The sequence below is a fragment of the Mustelus asterias genome, chromosome 3 (assembly GCF_964213995.1).
Source record: "Mustelus asterias chromosome 3, sMusAst1.hap1.1, whole genome shotgun sequence".
NCBI classification, from domain to species: domain Eukaryota; kingdom Metazoa; phylum Chordata; class Chondrichthyes; order Carcharhiniformes; family Triakidae; genus Mustelus; species Mustelus asterias.
The window spans coordinates 55966988-55986229 of NC_135803.1; the positions used below are offsets into that span (position 1 = coordinate 55966988).

At 42.5% G+C, this 19242-nt stretch overlaps 1 protein-coding gene across 5 annotated transcripts in view; it reads left to right on the top strand.

The window, feature by feature from the left end:
* The window catches only part of schip1 (schwannomin interacting protein 1), a 177912-nt gene that overhangs the window by 77690 nt on the left and 80980 nt on the right, over positions 1–19242 (top strand). The window contains exon 1 of one of the 5 annotated variants that reach the window (XM_078209015.1): positions 13420–14206. The exons of 3 other annotated variants lie outside the window; for them this stretch is intronic. In XM_078209015.1, coding sequence (XP_078065141.1) covers positions 14138–14206 — 69 coding nt within the window. In that variant the 5' untranslated portion in view covers positions 13420–14137. Of the gene's footprint in view, positions 1–13419; positions 14207–19242 lie in introns of those variants that run through there. One more of the 5 variants, XM_078209018.1, reaches the window with a different exon arrangement.

Sequence of the window (19242 nt, forward strand, 5' to 3'; positions counted from 1 at the left end):
TATATCTACAGGATCACCATTAATGCTTATTATATTTTTGAAGAACTCAAGCAAATTACTCAAAACATGATTTACCCTTCATTAAACCATGCTGACTCTGATGGATTGCATTTTGACTTTCTAAATGTCCTGTTATTACTTCCTTTATAATGGATTCTAATGATTTCCCAATGACAGATGTTAAGCTAATTGGCCTATAATTTCCTACATTTTGCCTCCCTGCCTTACTGAATAAGGGTGCTATATTAGCATTTTTGCCAATCCACCAGAACCATGCCTGCATCCAGGGAATATTGGAATTTTGTAACAAATGGATCAAGTATCTCCAACTCCACTTCCTTTAAGACCCTATAATGTAGGCTGGTGGCCTACATTATAAGGTCTTGTCTGCCTTCAATCCCAATAGTTGGTGCAGTACTTTTCCCATAGTAATGATAGTTGGAAGTTCCTCCCTTTTCTATAACCTCTGCATTTCTGTTACAATTGGAATGGTACTTGTGTACTCCACTGTGAAAACTGAGGCAAAATATTGATGTAATGTCTCTGCCATTTCTGCACTCCCCACTATTAAGTCCCCAGCCTCATCTTCCAAGGGACCAGCATTCACTTTGGCTATTCTCTTCCTCTTTATAATACTGATCGATGCTTTTGTATATAAAAATTTCTTCTATCCAAGGGTTGTTAGTTTTTGTGATTCTTTCACACAGAGCAGTGAAGGCTGAATTATTGAATATATTCAAGACTGAGTTAGACGGATTTTTGATTGACAAAAGTCAAGGATTATGGGAAATTGGAGTTAAGGTGACAGTAGATCGGCCAATGGATGCAACAGGAAGGCTGTGGTGATGGCTTTTGCTTCTGTTTTGTCATCAGGCTACTCCTCATTTAACAGTTGTGTTGTGAGACTGGTGAAAGGAATAAGACCTCAACTCTGGAGGGAAAGGGTGTGTTTTCATTCTAAGCAGAAATGCACCTGTCCTATAGCTGCATTTCCTTGTGATATATTCCCAATTGACATTACTTTAGTTAGACTGGATGCTTATTTCCTGTGACTCTTTTTTTTCTTCCTGTTCTGTATTGATATTTCATCAGAGGAGAAGTAAAAGGAAGTGAAGTTTAGGGGACTTGGGAGTGGGGTAACTTTGTTAATTAAGAATAGCTACAGTAGTTTCCGTTCTACAATTCCCAACAATGGCTAAAAAATGTTTTCCGGTTCTGTGCACTTTTTTTCTCCACTGGCAAACCTAGCACAAATCTATACCTGGCTCTAAGCATATACTGCAAACATCTACCGCATAGATTTTCTGCTGCAGTTTCTGGGACAGTTTGCAATTTTTAATAAATATATTTAACTAGAGAGTTGTGCTGCACAAAATTCTGCCTCCAATGATGGATCTATTTCTAATAAATGAGATCTATCAAACAGTGCTTAATTATTGAAAAATTATTGAACAAATGCATTATGTACTGGGTGGCATTTGCTTATCACTCTGCACTTTGATTTAATAACTGTATGCTTTGGCTACAGCATCATTAATCGTTGGTTAGATAGCAGCAACCACGAGCTGTAGCTATTGAATAACCTGAAAGGGATTGTTTCTAGTGTCATTACCCACATTACCAGTAGTTGCATCCATCTGGTTTACCAAGTAATCATTTATTTTGCTGTCTTCAATTTTATAAGAAAAATAAAGCATTAGCTTGAATGTCATCCAGGCTTTGGTTTAAAATGATGACATGACTTACTATTTAGGGCTTTTAAAAAATGGCTGAAGCTTTTTGTTCCTGGACACCGTATAAGCAACCCTAATTTCTGGAATTCATAAATGCTTGGCTGAAAACAATTAGAATAATTGGGACAGAAATAACTCTTAAATATCAGCTCTTGCTCACGTAATTTTATCTGAAAATCTGTTTAAGTTCACACTATATCTTGACTAAAACAATGCAGATATGCTAGCCTTGTACCCCTTCAATTTCATACATGGTTTCATTTTAATGAAAAAAGACAGTTTGAGGAAGGGATGTGCAGTGTTCAATGGTTTGTTTCATTTGACTTTGATTATAATAATCTGGCTAATGATCCTTGAACTCTTTTTGATTGCTCAAGTCTCTAGGTGGGGGCCAGAGATATTTGAAAAAGTTCCACAAAGGTTCTGGGGCTCCTGAAAGGAACATCTGTGTTGAAACCCCTGTAAGTGCTGAGGTATTTCAAAGATCATTTAATAAATTGTTTAGACTACGCATTGCTCGGCGATAAATCAGATAAGTATGATCTAGAGTAAAGCAGCAAATACGCAATCGGAGGCAGACTTCAAGTCTTAGAAATCTGTTCCCTGACCCTAGCTGCTTCATCCCTGACTTAACTGAAGCCGGATGTTGATGGGTGACCAACCTGACCAAAAGAGATTGTTTCGAGCTTTTAAATTTTATAATAAGCTTGCAAGACTTATTGTCATGCGGATTTTGGACTTTTACTGCTATTGGACCTGCCTTGAGACCTCTGATTCTATCCCCCGACTCCCATCGGAGCCTGGCTCCTCCAGCACGAGGTGCTCATTTCTCCCATCCCTAAGTCCTGACCTCACCCACACAATCCCAGTGGCTGAACTTGCAACACCAGAACGCTACACCATTGATGGGTCCTAATCCCTCTGTGCTGCTTTCACCACCAGACTAATCTGCTTCCCTGCGGATCAGGCCAGTGAAAATTCTGCCCATACAGTACCAAGCCTACAGGCCATGCGGTAAAGATTAGAAATTCACATGGCACAATTCAAAGGCTTGTAAAGCTCTATGTTTCTATTCAATTGCTTTGCTAGCTTGTGGTGTTTGTAGTATATTTCACATAGTATGTTGCTAAACCATTTGATTTTGGATAGAAGAGCTCTTTATGCCATTACCTCCCATTTATCTCTGTGATCCTAATATTTTGTCATGTAGATAAGAGCAGATTTCTATAGCGATCCATTTTGGTGATGAGCATTGTCTTTGTGAAAGCTAAACGAAGTGCATATTATTTCTTGAATGTCACTCTTTGCTTTTGAGCTGTACTTTACTCCTCAGATATTCTAAAGCATTGAAATTCATTGCTCAGATAGAAGCTACTTGACCCATTGTGTTTGTACCAGCATTGTCCTGAAGCACTCCAAAATTCCAGTGCTGCACTATTTAACCTTGTATCTTCATCTGTTTCAAATAACTTTCCAAATTTTCTTTAAAGGATTGAATGACTCTTGCCTCAATTACTCCCTTTGACATATTCCATGCTCCAACTACACTGTATGCAAAGACATTCACCAAGCTATTCCTCACTCCTTGAGGGATATTTTTAATTTGTTGACCTTATGTCGTTATCTGCTGAACCAGAGCTAACAGTATTTCCCTATCCACTCTATAAAAAAAATCTTCATAATTATAAAATAGATGAGGTCCCAACCCCACATCCTGCCATTACCAAGAACACCTCCCTTCCCATCTCTGAAATTCGGGGTCAATTTTGTTTGATAATTGTGGAATCCCAATAGTGCAGAAGGAGGCCATTTGGCCCATTGAGTCTCCACCAACTCTCTGACAGAGCATTTTATCCAAGCCCTATCCCCGTAATCCCACACATTTGCCCCGCTAATCCCCCTAATTTACACATCTTGGGATACTAAGGGAAAATTTAGCATGGCCAATCCACCTAACTTGCACATCTTTGGAGTGTGGGAGGAAACCGGAGCACCCAGAGGAAACCCCCACACACAGAGCGAATGTGCAAATTCCATATAGTAACACAAGGCCGGAATTGAACCTGGGCCTCTGGTGCTGTGAGGCAGCAGTGCTAACCAATATGCCACTGTGCTGCATCCCCCCACTGTGCCACCATGCCCCTGCGAAGTGCATTGAGATGTTTTACAATGTTAAAGGTGCTATGTAAATCCAAATTATTGTAGTTGTTAGCCTTTGAGCTCCAGTGAAAGTGGTCCTCCTAACTTTAGTTATTCCCTTTCGTGATATCATCCTGATAAATATGTACTGTATGATAGTTTTGGTTATAATATCCTTTCTGAACTCTAACCGCGGCTGAACCAAAGTTTTCTATAAATGCGTCATTGCTTCTTCTTTAACTACTGGGCTCTGGTTCTAATTGCAGTAAAAAAAAACAACAATCTGCTGTGTTTTTTTGTAATTTTCAGTAATTATGCATTTGAATCCCATTCATCTACTGCCGTCAATGTCTTTCCATTAAACTTTTATCTTACATTTTGGAAGGGAAAACAAAAATGTATCACCTCTTACCAAAATGCAACTGCATTTCCCACTTACTGGCCTACCTTGTACTTGTCTTCCTGAAGATTATTTCCGCTCACTCAGTTTATTTGCCAAAATTCCTACTTTTGGACTGTCACCAAATTTAGTGATTCTGTTCCCGGTGATTTAAGTCCAAATCACTATTATATATGGATTCTCTCCTAATGTGCATCAATTGGAACCTTCCTCTACTCTGAGTAGCATTCATTTATCCTGGCTCTTGGATTTCTGCAGATTAAATTTTATCAATGCTGTCACATTTCCCCATATGCCATCATATAATGAGAAACAGGAGCAGGAGTAGGTCATTCAACACATCAAGCCATTCAGTAAGGTCATGGCTAATCTGACTGTGCCCTTAATCCCACTTTCTTGTCAGCCTCCCATAACTCTTGCCTCCTTTGTTGATCAAATGTCTGTCTAACTCAGCCTTGAATAGTTTAAGTGATTCAGCCTCGACTGCACTCTGGGGTCAGAAATTCCAAAGAATTCTCCCTGAGAGCAGAAATTCCTCCTTGTCGCCGCCTTAAATGGGAGATCCCCTTTTGAAACTGTCCTCCCTGGCTCCGGATTCCACCATGAGAGCAGAAATCCTCTCAGCATTTACCCTGTTAAGCCCATTAGAATGTTTCCAAAAGATCACCTCTCACTTGAATATAGTTGCAATCTGCATAGTCTTTCCTCATGAGACAAAGCCCACCCTAGAACTCAGCCTAGTTGAACCTTCCCTGAACTGTTTCCAATGCAAGTATATCTTTTCAACAGTTCCACGTGAGCTTTTGTTATTAAATGGCTGATTGGTTAGTTCCATGGAGCATACCAGATGAATGGCCAAGGAAGGTGATTGAGTTGACATGGAGAGTTGCGGGGCCATACAAATTCTATGAGAGCATGAGTTGGCATTACTACCCTACCTTTCCAAAGCAGAGACATTCTCTCAGTGGCCAAACCGGCTAATGCTGCAATCACTGCTCACTGCACACCCATCACTCTCCAACCTTAGTGATTCCATGCACTCGCAGCCTCAGTCTTGACCAGTATATCTCTCTCAATATTGATAGGCCCAGAAGAAGCATCCGGTAAATCCAACTCCACATTCCAACCCTTTCCTTCCCACAATGCCAAATTGCCATTTCCCCTCCACAACATTGTCCAGTACCTTCAAGGCTCAATGTCCCCACATTGCTTTACAATCCATCCTGACCAGTGCCAAGCCCTGCGTTCCTAACTTCAGACTTTGGTATGCTGCCCAGTATCTTGTACATCCTACAATTTTTTAAAAATGTTAACACATTGGTTGAAAAACACCAAATGGCGACCAAGGCTTTCATCGTTCGCCTTCAAAAGTGGACAGAGTTGTAGAACTCGATTTCTAAAGCAGTTGTCAAATCCCAGAATACCCATACAAATTAATTAGGGGCTCTGATGGCTCATTGTGTGTTGCATGGATACAAGTGTGTCCTTGAATCACCAGGAGGAATGCCATGGAAGGTTCCGTAATATTTTTAAATATATATTTTTAAGGAGGTAATGCAAGCACAAACTGATATTGTCTTTGGAGGCTATTCCCCAATTCGTAAAGATTTTCTGAAAACGGCTAGGATTCCCTAAATATTCTAAAATAATGTATGACATGTCTTTTTTAATATCCCTTGAGACATTAAATATTGGCGTTTGTTATCTTCTCACAAATGCTCATCAATAATCCATTGTAGATAAAACATTCTGCAATATCCTGTCTGTAATATACACCCAGCACTATTTTCTGGTATGAAATACAGATGAATTACTCACCCCACAGCAATGAGGCTGCTGTTATGAATCCTCAGGCAAGCATTGTCATATGTTAACTCTAAGGGGGATCCTGGTCATGATGAAATGCTTTGGCACCTTCAGTTGGAAGAACAAACTCAACCCACACACACATTTTGCATATTAATCCATTATTCACTACCTGAAGAATAGCCTGCAGTAGTTCAGAGCAGTTGTAAGCATTGCTGCCAGCCAAAAGGAGCTTCATCACTGCAGGGGCACTGATTCTGAACTGAACCAGCCCATTTGAACATCTTTAAGTTTACCTAAGTATTGGCCAGCATTGTCCACAATGTATATGTAGCACAGAAGGATGCCATTTAGTCCATCGTGTTGGCTGATAAAGAGCAGCTCTTGAACTGTGCCCTGTAGACTCGTCAAGAGGATATCCAAGTAATTGTTAAGTGCAATTAGGGAGTAAGTTTTTATTTTAATTTTCATTCAATATGCTGTTCAAAGAGGAATTATGAATTTGTAGCTGGTGCTCTGATCCAGGCTCAGACTTGCCTTGCCATTTCTCCCATTTTATTATTCTTTCAGTTACACTCAGTCCCAATACAGTGGAACATTTGATCATGTGAAACTTGTCCTGATAAGCAAGGCGACATTGCAAAAAGACTGTGCCATGATATTTTTGAGTAGTTTGGAGAATAGAGAGTACAATTTTGAATATTTTTGGTGACTGCAATTAGCATATTGTTAAAATGGCATTTGTCCAATCAGACTCCATTTATGAGAATTCTAGAATGTGAAATAATCCTCTGGTTTGCTCGTACTCATCTAATTTGACGTAACTTATTTGGTAAGAGATGATTTTACCTTTCGATGAAGTCAAGTTTCATTACACAGCCAATCCTTTGGGAAAAGGAGACCTGTCATCAACCTGTCTTTCTGAAATGGCCTCTGACAGAATGGTGACTCCTATGCTGCATGATTTCATTATATGACACATTCTCTTTCCTCTATGATGAATTTTCGTACTTGGACATGCTGGCATATAAGAATTTAAGAGATTGAGTGCCAGATGCATGTTACACGAAAGGCTCGTGGCAAACAAGTACCAAGCATTAGGAATGCTGACGTGGATGATTTGGTTTCTGTAGCATCTTTCGGATGTTAGAGTCCCAAATAAATAAATCTAGCATTTTAAAACAGACAATTGTCTCCCATATTGTAAACTTTGTAACAAGAATATTGAATCAAATCAAATGGCTGGTTTCTGCTAAACAGCTAAGGAGATGTTTGAGCTCTACAATTTTAAAATTGGTTGATCTACGTATAGTTATTGGGTACAGTGAACTTTCCCATGTGATGCTACCTTTTATATTTCAGGCCTGTTGTGTTTTTCTCAGTTTGGAATTAAACTATTATTTAAAATAAAAGCAGTTTTGCCTCGATACAGTTATTTGGATATTATTAGCATTTTTCTATAACATACCCCGCAATCCATGCGACACATTCTTGTACAGTGATCTGACAATAGCACTTACAAATGCCATATGCTGCATCAGCTCAGGATAACTCGACCATCAACAGTTCCCCTAATTGTTTTGGCAGATGAATAGGTTAAAATTGCATCTATTTTCCCAAATCATTCTTTGTAATTCTTCTTGTCATCAACCAGCTAATATACGCCATCCACATCATTTGACTTTTTAAGTTTCTTGTCAACTCTAAAATCCCATTGCCTATTCAATTGAGGATTAACTAATTCTGGAACCAGTTGTGATTAGGGTTGGGGGGGGGGGGGTGCAACTATCAGGCATAAAGGTCTGATAATATTTAAATCCATACAAATTGGAATCCCAGCTTCACTACTACTTCCCCATTATCCCCCCATCATCCCCCCATCACTATTATCCCCCCCATCACTATTATCCCCCCCCCATCACTATTATCCCCCCCCCCATCACTATTATCCCCCCCCCATCACTATTATCCCCCCCCCATCACTATTATCCCCCCCCCATCACTATTATCCCCCCCCCATCACTATTATCCCCCCCCATCACTATTATCCCCCCCCATCACTATTATCCCCCCCCATCACTATTATCCCCCCCCATCACTATTATCCCCCCCATCACTATTATCCCCCCCCCCATCACTATTATCCCCCCCCATCACTATTATCCCCCCCATCACTATTATCCCCCCCCATCACTATTATCCCCCCCCATCACTATTATCCCCCCCCATCACTATTATCCCCCCCCATCACTATTATCCCCCCCCATCACTATTATCCCCCCCATCACTATTATCCCCCCCCATCACTATTATCCCCCCCCATCACTATTATCCCCCCCCATCACTATTATCCCCCCCCATCACTATTATCCCCCCCCATCACTATTATCCCCCCCCATCACTATTATCCCCCCCCATCACTATTATCCCCCCCCATCACTATTATCCCCCCCCATCACTATTATCCCCCCCATCACTATTATCCCCCCCCATCACTATTATCCCCCCCATCACTATTATCCCCCCCATCACTATTATCCCCCCCATCACTATTATCCCCCCCCCCATCACTATTATCCCCCCCCATCACTATTATCCCCCCCCATCACTATTATCCCCCCCATCACTATTATCCCCCCCCATCACTATTATCCCCCCCCATCACTATTATCCCCCCCCATCACTATTATCCCCCCCCATCACTATTATCCCCCCCCATCACTATTATCCCCCCCCATCACTATTATCCCCCCCCATCACTATTATCCCCCCCCATCACTATTATCCCCCCCCATCACTATTATCCCCCCCATCACTATTATCCCCCCCCATCACTATTATCCCCCCCCATCACTATTATCCCCCCCCATCACTATTATCCCCCCCCATCACTATTATCCCCCCCCATCACTATTATCCCCCCCCATCACTATTATCCCCCCCCATCACTATTATCCCCCCCCATCACTATTATCCCCCCCCATCACTATTATCCCCCCCCATCACTATTATCCCCCCCCATCACTATTATCCCCCCCCATCACTATTATCCCCCCCCCATCACTATTATCCCCCCCCATCACTATTATCCCCCCCCCATCACTATTATCCCCCCCCATCACTATTATCCCCCCCATCACTATTATCCCCCCCATCACTATTATCCCCCCCATCACTATTATCCCCCCCATCACTATTATCCCCCCCATCACTATTATCCCCCCCATCACTATTATCCCCCCCATCACTATTATCCCCCCCCCATCACTATTATCCCCCCCCCATCACTATTATCCCCCCCATCACTATTATCCCCCCCATCACTATTATCCCCCCCATCACTATTATCCCCCCCATCACTATTATCCCCCCCATCACTATTATCCCCCCCATCACTATTATCCCCCCCATCACTATTATCCCCCCCATCACTATTATCCCCCCCCATCACTATTATCCCCCCCATCACTATTATCCCCCCATCACTATTATCCCCCCCATCACTATTATCCCCCCCATCACTATTATCCCCCCCATCACTATTATCCCCCCCATCACTATTATCCCCCCCATCACTATTATCCCCCCCATCACTATTATCCCTCCCATCACTATTATCCCCCCCATCACTATTATCCCCCCATCACTATTATCCCCCCCATCACTATTACCCCCCACATCACTATTACCCCCCCCATCACTATTACCCCCCCATCACTATTACCCCCCCATCACTATTACCCCCCCATCACTATTACCCCCCCATCACTATTATCCCCCCCATCACTATTATCCCCCCCATCACTATTATCCCCCCCATCACTATTATCCCCCCCCATCACTATTATCCCCCCCATCACTATTATCCCCCCCCATCACTATTATCCCCCCCCCATCACCATTATCCCCCCCCATCACCATTATCTCCCCCCCCCCCCCATCACTATTATCCCCCCCCCCCCCCCCCCCCCCGTTCGAAGATGGACTGAAACAAGCAGCTGTTATTATTACTATTTAATTTTTGGTCAATCGCTGATGATGCAGTTTGTGTGAGCTCTTGATTCACTTAATGCAGATACAGTCTAAGACTCCTTTCCCATAAAAATATGTACTTTTTATTGCTGCAGCCAGCAATATCAGGTTTCTGAACTGATGGCTCTTCCTTAGAGCGATACTATCTGAGATTGTGGATCATGAACCCTCCCATGCTGTTTCTAGGTTAAAAATTCGGGGAGATCTGTCTGTGTGACAGGAATGGCCCAAGATGAACAACAGACTGATTTTAGCTGCAAGCAGAATAAATACATGGGCAATGGAAGCAGTGGGGAACAGGTCAGGCAAACTGAGAGCCAGTATAAGGCACGTGAGCCTTCGTAAGAGGCTGAAGAGCCTGGAATTGATTACTGTGCAGGGAAGAGGGCTTAATGGAGGTAATATTGAAGACACTGGTAAGAATAGTTAAATTGAATCATCAGAATATGTTTTGGATCGCCACAATTTCAAACTTAAGTGGGTGGAATATTAAGTGTTGAACGAGTGTGAAAACGGGAGGGAATTGCGCTGATTTCCTTTGGGTGAGCTCCCAGTCACAATCGTACAGCACTTAGTTAAAAAAGAAAGCCCAGATACAATTCTTGCTAGTGAGGGAGGGAACAGAGTCTAATTGCGCCTGTGAAGCCGGCTGCTGAGCTCTTGGGGTGCCATTGCGCAGGCACACACACACATACACACCCCCAGCCCTGGCATTGCACTTCCAGGGTATCTGGTGGCCACTTCCATGTTGGCACTGCCCAGCCCTGTCTCTGACCAACTTGGAGGAGCGGGGGATGGGGGGTGGTCTTCAATGGCCTCCAGTCCTGCTGGTGGAGACCATATCCGATTCCTGCCAGTGAGGACCTCAGCCAGTGAAGGGATAAGTCTAAGTGAATCCGGATTATAGCATCCGGGACTTACTAATGACGTGTTAAACATGTCACACTCCTGTGCATGAAGCCGATTTTGCCAGCAAATCAGTGCCGATAAGATCGCAAGAGGTGAGAAACCAGGTGGGATCCTGATTTTTCACTTCTCACTATCTTACCTGCACACTTAGTCGATCGACCGGCGGGAAAAGCCGGTAAGATCACGCCCAGAGGAAGGGATATGAAGAGTTAACTGTTTCACACTGGAAGCAGTAAGCATGTGGAATGTGATGGTGAAGGCAGACTGTGTGAACAATTTGGTAAATTGGCAGTATCTGTGAAGCTGTGGATGATTCACGACTATTAGTTTTTGAGATGAATTGCAGAGTTTTCCAGCTGTGTACTTCCCTATCTTTCCATGTAAATCACATCCATAATCAAGCAGACTAAAATATGCAGATTCCAGTCAATAAATTCTGCAATATAACCAGGATGTGATTTTTCAGTCCTCCTTTTGGCATTAGATTATAAGTGCTGCTAGAGACAAAAATTGGGACCTTGATGCAAAAAAAACCTTTCGCATCCTCTGGGCACATCCCTCAAAATTGCTGAAATAAGAGGGAATTTCAGCTTGTGAAAAGGGATAATGTTTAACCTACTTCAGATGCCTTGAAGTTTCCCGTAGGCCTGGTATTATGTTTCACAGAACCCCTTCTGTAGAAGTGTTGTTTAACTTGAGAATTATTAGGTTTGTAAATCATGCATGAGGACAACCGACTGTTTTGCCCTGAATAGTCATTGTGACTGTTGCATTCTGAAGCTTGTTGACATAAAATGAAGAATCTCCCAAGTGGCAAAGAAGGTTGCAATGCTGGGTTTGTGGCATGGACTGATATTGTCCAAGTCACTCAGTAATTTAACCTTGCCTCAAAACTGCCTATTAATACTTCCTGAAAGAGTGCATATTTGAAGTATTTTGCCTTTGTACAGTGTGCTGAAAGATATATAAATGGTAGAAATATTTTGAAATCTTGTGCACGAGTTAATGTTGCATTACATTAAATTTTCTTCTTAAAATCTATTTTTCAAACAGCAGTTATAATGGAAGCAACATTTTGGGGGTAAATTTCAGGTTGACAGATCTAAGGTACCTTTGTGGCAAAGATCCATTTTTTTTGATGTACTTGAGTCCATTGAAGCTTTAAACATTGTTAACCAACATTGCTTTAACCTAACCATTTTCCTTCATTAGTTGTACTGGTTGCAAATTAGCTGCGTTTTCCTGTAATGGGAAAGCAAAATCTACCTTTAAATTATTTGTGTGTCGGCCCTTGAGTTTCCATGATGCATTTACTATGGATGACTCAGCCTTTTTAATCTAATTGTTTTAGAGAGCTTCCTTCTATGGAGACCTTTTTGAGCCTCTTTTTTATTGATTGTGTAAGTGCTTATGAACCATCTGCAGTGCAGAAATATGACAGCTATAAACTGGTGTGAACAGATAAGCCGCTGCAGAAATGCTTTCATTGTAACTCTTGTGTCTACCTCATGATTAACTGAGTGCAGGGCTATGATTCACCTGTCAGCTGACTTTAATTGATTCTAAATGGACCTGATTATGAAATCTGCAAGCCTCGGTATATCAATTATTCTTAGATTATCTCCAAAGCAAGCTAAATGTAATGAAATACAAAATGTCTTGTTATATTTTGAACATTGTCATAAACAAAAATATGATTTTCCAGTTTATTGCAGACAAGGCACATTTATCAAATATGAAACTATACAAATTGAAATTATACCAAGTGCAATTTTATACAGCAATTTATATGCCGCAATGAGCAGAGAATGTAAGAAATGCTGCTAAAATCCTGTTCAAGATCACTGTTTGAAACAAGTAATTAAGTTTACAAAGTTTGCTTTGCATGATCTGAAATGACATTTTCAGCCCCCAAAACAAGCTCTTGCATTAGTGAAACTCAGTGAAGCTCAGCAGTCATCCCTGCCTCCTGTCTCTCCTCCTCCCCCAACCCAAGTAATGTATTTTGTTTGAGGGGAAATCATTGCAATCAGTCGAGTTGAAAATATGATAAGTGAATAACTTCATTACCAATCTGGTGCTGTTCTACAATGTGTAGCTGTGGTTGTACTCTCTCACTGGACGATCTTGAGAATAGCTGTTGTATTTAACAACCCTCTAGCCAGCAAGAGCAAGAAGAAAAAGAAAGAAATGCAGTGCGGTCTCCCATCAGCCTTCCTGGGAGAGAGCTTAGCCTCACTCATCATTGCTGCATCCTTCAAGCAGCTGCTAGAATATTTTGTTTCTGTTTTTAAGCTATTGATATTTAATGAGCTCTTTCTGTTTAATGATAGAGTGCTTTGAATAAGACCCTAACCATGGCCTGCTGTGCTGTTTAGTAAATTCCTTTGCTTTCAGCTCAAGCGTAATGTTGTGCTCTTAAAATTGGCGCACCGTGTAGATGCTTATAATCCGTCAAATAGCCTATCCATATGCTTGGACATTCTTGGCTGGTTTAGTCAGGTTCTGTTACTGTTGGTTTCCATCAGCTATCCAGGAGAAGTCTGCTTAGCCCTAGTGATTGCTCGACTGTGTTCAATCTATTTATATCACATAGTAACCATGACGGGGGGGGATCTGCCTTTCGCATTTAGCACCAATATAGTCTACTAGCAATGAATTCTGGGTGCAGTCAACTGGCAGCAGCTCAAAAGGAAGCCTTTTCCTTTATTCGGTCGAAGCATATACTGTGGAGATTTCTTAGCAGGGAATTTTAACAGGATTTGTTGTGAACAAAGTCTCAGCTGACAGCAGGGAGGCCTAGGCTCCTAACAGGCCAGAGTCCTACTAAGGTATCAGTATTTCTGTCCAACTATCTTCGTGGCATAGTGTGAGGTAAAAGTGAACGAGCCCAGGAGTTTGTCCGACTGGAACTGTAAACGGAAATTCCCAAATACCGTTTCGAGGGTTTTATTCTGAAAGCTGAGTATCCTTGTAAGAGAACAACAAGCAAAGAAACAACCAAAAGTGGTGATAAAACTCAAATAGCTTTAGTCCTGACTGAGGTGAAGTAATTCTACTTGACAAATGTAAACTGAAGTCCTCATGAGATCTTTGTGGAATGTAAGACTGCCGCAGCATGTCTGTGAACAGTGATAATATCTTCAGGAATGTGACAGCTGCAGATCTGGTGGCCAATTACAAAAAGGTAAGTCTAAAATAATTGGATAACTTTGCATTTGCCTTTTTTAAACTTTTCGGCAGTTGAGTCAAAATGTAGGTTTTTAAAAAATCTATTGGCAGGGACCACTGTGCATTTCTTCAGGGTCATTTTCCAGTTAAAAATTAAATAGATATCCAAATTGTGACTGGTCAACTTCTGCCTCTCTGCTGTTGTCAGTTTTAATGCCTTGATTGAACAAGGCAGGATAAGGTGCAGCAGGTTATTTGTCTGGTAAAAATGGTCATATTAAGTATTTTACGCACATGGATAAAATCTTTTAATACCGCACGGTTAATATTTTTGTAGATGGGTGAAAGCAACAAATGCTCTTTAGTTGCAGTATTCTGTAAGTTGCAAAAATGACAATTACTTGTTCTGGAATGGACAAATTGCCAGTTGAATAGAACAGGATTGAAAATGCTGTGCAGCCCTACATTGGACTTCAGTGCTATTTTTAGCAGGCTCTGCTGTGAAATAGGAGAACCCAAACTATTTAAAATCCATTTTTGACCTTCAATTCCAGATTATACTTTATTGGGGATAGCAGACAAATGTTTTAGCTAATATTCAGCAGGCAACAACAACCAGCAGCAACTCGGGTGCGCACAGCTCACGATTCTTGAGCCATTGTTGGAAAATAGTGGATGGTCTCTCTGGAAAAAAAAATGTTCCTTGCAATTTCAATAATTGTTTGTGCTATCATTACAGTTTTAGTACTGCTTGATGGCTTGCATAACTCATCACTATCTGATCAGACCCCATTTGGAGTATTGTGAGCAGTTTTGGGCCCCGTATGTAAGTAAGGCTGTGCTGGCCTTGGAAAGGATCCAGAGGAGGTTCACAAGAATGATCCCTGGAATGAAGAGCTTACAGGATACTGCGAGGCCTGGATAGAGTGGACATGGAGAGGATGTTTCCACTAGTCGGAAAAACTAGAACCAGAGGGCACAACCTCAGGCTAAAGGGACGATCCTTTAAAACTGAGATGAGGAATTTCTTCAGCCAGAGAGTGACGAATCTGTGGAACACTTTGCTGCAGAAGGTTGTGGAGGCCAGGTCATTCAGTGTCTTTAAGACAGAGATAGATATGTTCTTGATTGATAAGTGGATCAGGTGTTATGGGGAAAAGGCAGGAGAATGGGGATGAGAAAAATATCAGCCATGATTGAATGGCGGAGCAGACTCAATGGGCCAACTGGCCTAATTCTGCTCCTATGTCTTATGGTTATCACATTGGAGGGTTGTAAATGAACAGTTTGAATGAAAACTCCAAGAGGTTATGAAGCACTTAGCTATCTTTGATGGAGGACTCTGAATATAAATGCTTGTTTTTATAAGAGGTTACATACTTGAAGGAATTTAACTGTATAGAATGGGCTTTTATCAATGAGTGTAGTTGTTTATATCGTGAGGTTTATAATAGATACATAAAACTTTATTTAATTTAATCCAAATGGTTCCGGAGGTCTGCCTTGGTGGATACTGGTTGAGATGGCATGGAGTGTGTAAGGGTGATGGGTGGGGTATAGCTTGGCATGAGTTGGCACTAAGTTGTCATAGGATCTATAAGTGGGAAGAGTCATTGGTTTGGAAATTGAGGGGACTTGAGCTATGGGTAGAGGGGCGTAGGTTGGCATGGAGGGTATGAGGGGCAATGGGGCTGGATAGAGGTACATGGGTTGGCATGAATGTAGATGTGGGTGGTAGCATGGATGAGGCATGGAGAGTGGGTGAGGGTTTGAAGGCTAGAGGGCCTAACTACTTTTACTACATCTCAGAGCACCAAGGTCATTTGGGGCTGTTTCGCCCAAGGCGGAAAATTTCCTGACTCAGCGCCCCGCCTCAGGAGTGAAAATCTAGGCCGTAGTCTTAGGCAGCCCTGCAGTGCAGTACTGAGGGAAGTCCTATCCATTTAGGTCCCTGGACCTGAACAAGTTGTTTCTTATTTTATTCAATGGTTGAGCAACAGGAAAGAAAGACTTGCAGTCATATAAGCATCTTTACAACCTTGGGGTAATCCAAATCATTTTATAGCCAGTTCAATACTTTAGAAGTGTAATAATTCCTGTTGTCAAGAAATGTAGCAGTCAAATTGCCATGTAGTAAAGTCCTAGAGGCAGTGATGCTATATAACCAGATAATCTCATCTAATGATGATGGTTGCAGGACAAATTTTAGTTAGGTCTTCACAGCGCCAGGAACCCGGGTTTGATTCCCGCCCTGGGTCACTGTCTTGTGTGGAGTTTGCACATTCGCCCCGTGCCTGCGTGGGTTTCCTCCGGGTGCTCTGGTCTCCTCCCACATTCTGAAAGACGTGCATTGACCTGAACAGGATCCGGACTGTGGCGACCAGGGGAATTTCACAGTAACTTCTTTGCAGTGTTAATGTAAGCATTATTTGTGACTAATAAATAAACTTTAAAAGCAGCAAGTAAAAACCTGGTTTGACTTAAGCCACTCCACAACCAACGGATCAGATCGGTACTGGGGCCTCAACTATTTACCATTTATATAGACGACCTGGAGGAGGGGACTGAGTGTAGGGTAACAAAGTTTGCAGACGACACAAAGATAAGTGGAAAAGTGAATCGTGTGGAGAGCGTAGAAGGTCTGCAGAGAGATTTGGACAGGCTGAGTGAGTGGGCGAGGATCTGGCAGATGGAGTATAACGTTGACAAATGCGAGGTTATTCACTTTGGAGGAAATAATAACAAATTGGATTATTATCTAAATGGAAAAAATTACAACATGCTACTGTGCAAAGGGACCTGGGGGTCCTTGTGCATGAGACGCAAAAGCCCAGTCTGCAGGTGCAACAGGTGATCAAGGCGGCAAATGGGATGTTGGCCTATATCGCAAGGGGGATAGAATATAAAAGCAGAGATGTCTTGCTGCATCTGTACAGGGCATTGGTGAGGCCGCAGCTGGAATACTGTGTGCAGTATTGGTCCCCTTATTTGCCGAAGGATATATTGGCCTTGGAGGGAGTGCAGAGAAGGTTCACCAGGTTGATACCAGAGATGTGTTGATTATGAGGAGAGACTGAGCAGATTGGGTTTGTACTCGTTGGAATTTAGAAGGCTGAGGGGGGATCTTATAGAGACCTATAAGATAATGAAGGGGCTGGATAGGGTAGAGGTGGAGAGATTCTTTCCACTTGGAAAGGAAGCTAGAACTAGAGGGCACAGCCTCAAAATAAAGGGGGGTCAGTTTAGGACAGAGTTGAGGAGGAACTTCTTCTCTCAGAGGGTGGTGAATCTCTGGAATTCTCTGCCCACTGAAGTGGTGGAGGCTACCTCGTTGAATATGTTTAAATCAGGGATAGATGGATTCCTGATCGGTAAGGGAATTAGGGGTTATAGGGATCAGGCGGGTAAGTGGAACTGATCCACTTCAGATCAACCATGATCTTATTGAATGGCGGGGCAGGCTTGAGGGGCTAGATGGCCTACTCCTGCTCCTATTTCTTATGTTCTTGTCTAAGCTCTACAGCCCTGCCACATCTGTCCATGAATGGTAGTGGACAATTAAACAATTCACTCAGAAGAGGCTCCACAAATGATGGAGGAACACAGCAATTCAGTACAGAAGATAAGTCTGAAGCATTTACAGCAATCTTCAGTGAGTGGATGGCCCATCTCGGCCTCCTTTTATATAGTTTTATCATAGTTGCCAGACTTCAGCCAATTCGATTCACTCCAGGTGATATCAAGAAACTCTGAAGCCATTAGATACTACAAAAGCAATGGCCCCTGACAATATTCCGGCAATAGTACTCCAGAACTTGTTGCACCCCTAGACAGCCTGTTCTGGTACGGCTACAACACTAGCATCTACCCAGCAATGTGGAAAATTTGCCCAAGTATATTTGGGACACAAAAAGCAGAACAAATCCAACCCAGTCAATTACTGCCTCATCAGCCTACTCTGGGTCATGAAGTGTCATCAACTGTACAATCGAATAAGTGGCACTTGTTTAGCAATAACCTGGTCATTGAAGCTCAGTTTGCATTCTGCCAGGTTGACCTTATTATAACCTTCGTTCAAACATGAACAAAACAACTGAATACCAGAGGTGAGGTGAGAGTGACTGCCCTTAACATCAAGGAGTATTTGACCAGGTATGGAGGAGCCCTTGCAAAACTGGAGTCAGTGGGAATTGAAACAATCCATCTCCAAAAGCAGCAAGATCTGGACAATATCCAGACTTGTGCTGACAAGTGGCAAGTAACATTTGTGCCACACAAGTGCCAGGCAGTGACCATTTACAGTGGTTAGCACTGCTGCTTCACAGCTCCAGGGACCTGGGTTCGATTCCCGGCTTGGGTCACTGTCTGTGTGGAGTTTGCACATTCTCCTTGTGACTGCGTGGGTTTCCTCCTGGTGCTCCGGTTTCCTCCCTCAGTCCAAAGATGTGCGGGTTAGGTCGATTGGCCATGCTAAAAAAAATTGCCCCATCATGTCCTGAGATGCCTATGTTAGCAGGATTAGCGGGTAAATATGTAGGGATATGGGGGTAGGGCCTGGGTGGGATTGTGGTCGGTGCAGACTCGATGGGCCCAATCGCCTCTTTCTGCACTGTAGGGATTCTATGATTCTAACTTGTGGCCTAGCCAGTGACGCCCACGTCCTGTGAATGAATTTTAAAATCCCATTGAGCCCATGCTGCCTCTTCGTACAGTTATTTGATTAATCTTATTTCCTCACTCTATCCCTGTAGCCCTGCAGGATTAATGCTGTCAAGTGCCTGTCCAATTTTCTTTTCAAATCATTGATCATTTCCATCTTAACCACTCTCATAGATGGCGAGTTCCAGATCCTAACCATCTGCTGCGTAATGTTAACTCTGTCCCCCACCCCCCCCCCCCCCCAATCCCTGCCCGTTTATCATCAGCTAAAGGAAGCAACCTTTCTTTGTCTACTTTATCTAAAATTGCCATAATCTTGTATACCTCCATCAAATCTCCCCTCAAACTCCTTTGCTCCAAGGGGAACAGCCTTAATTTAACCTTGTAGACGAA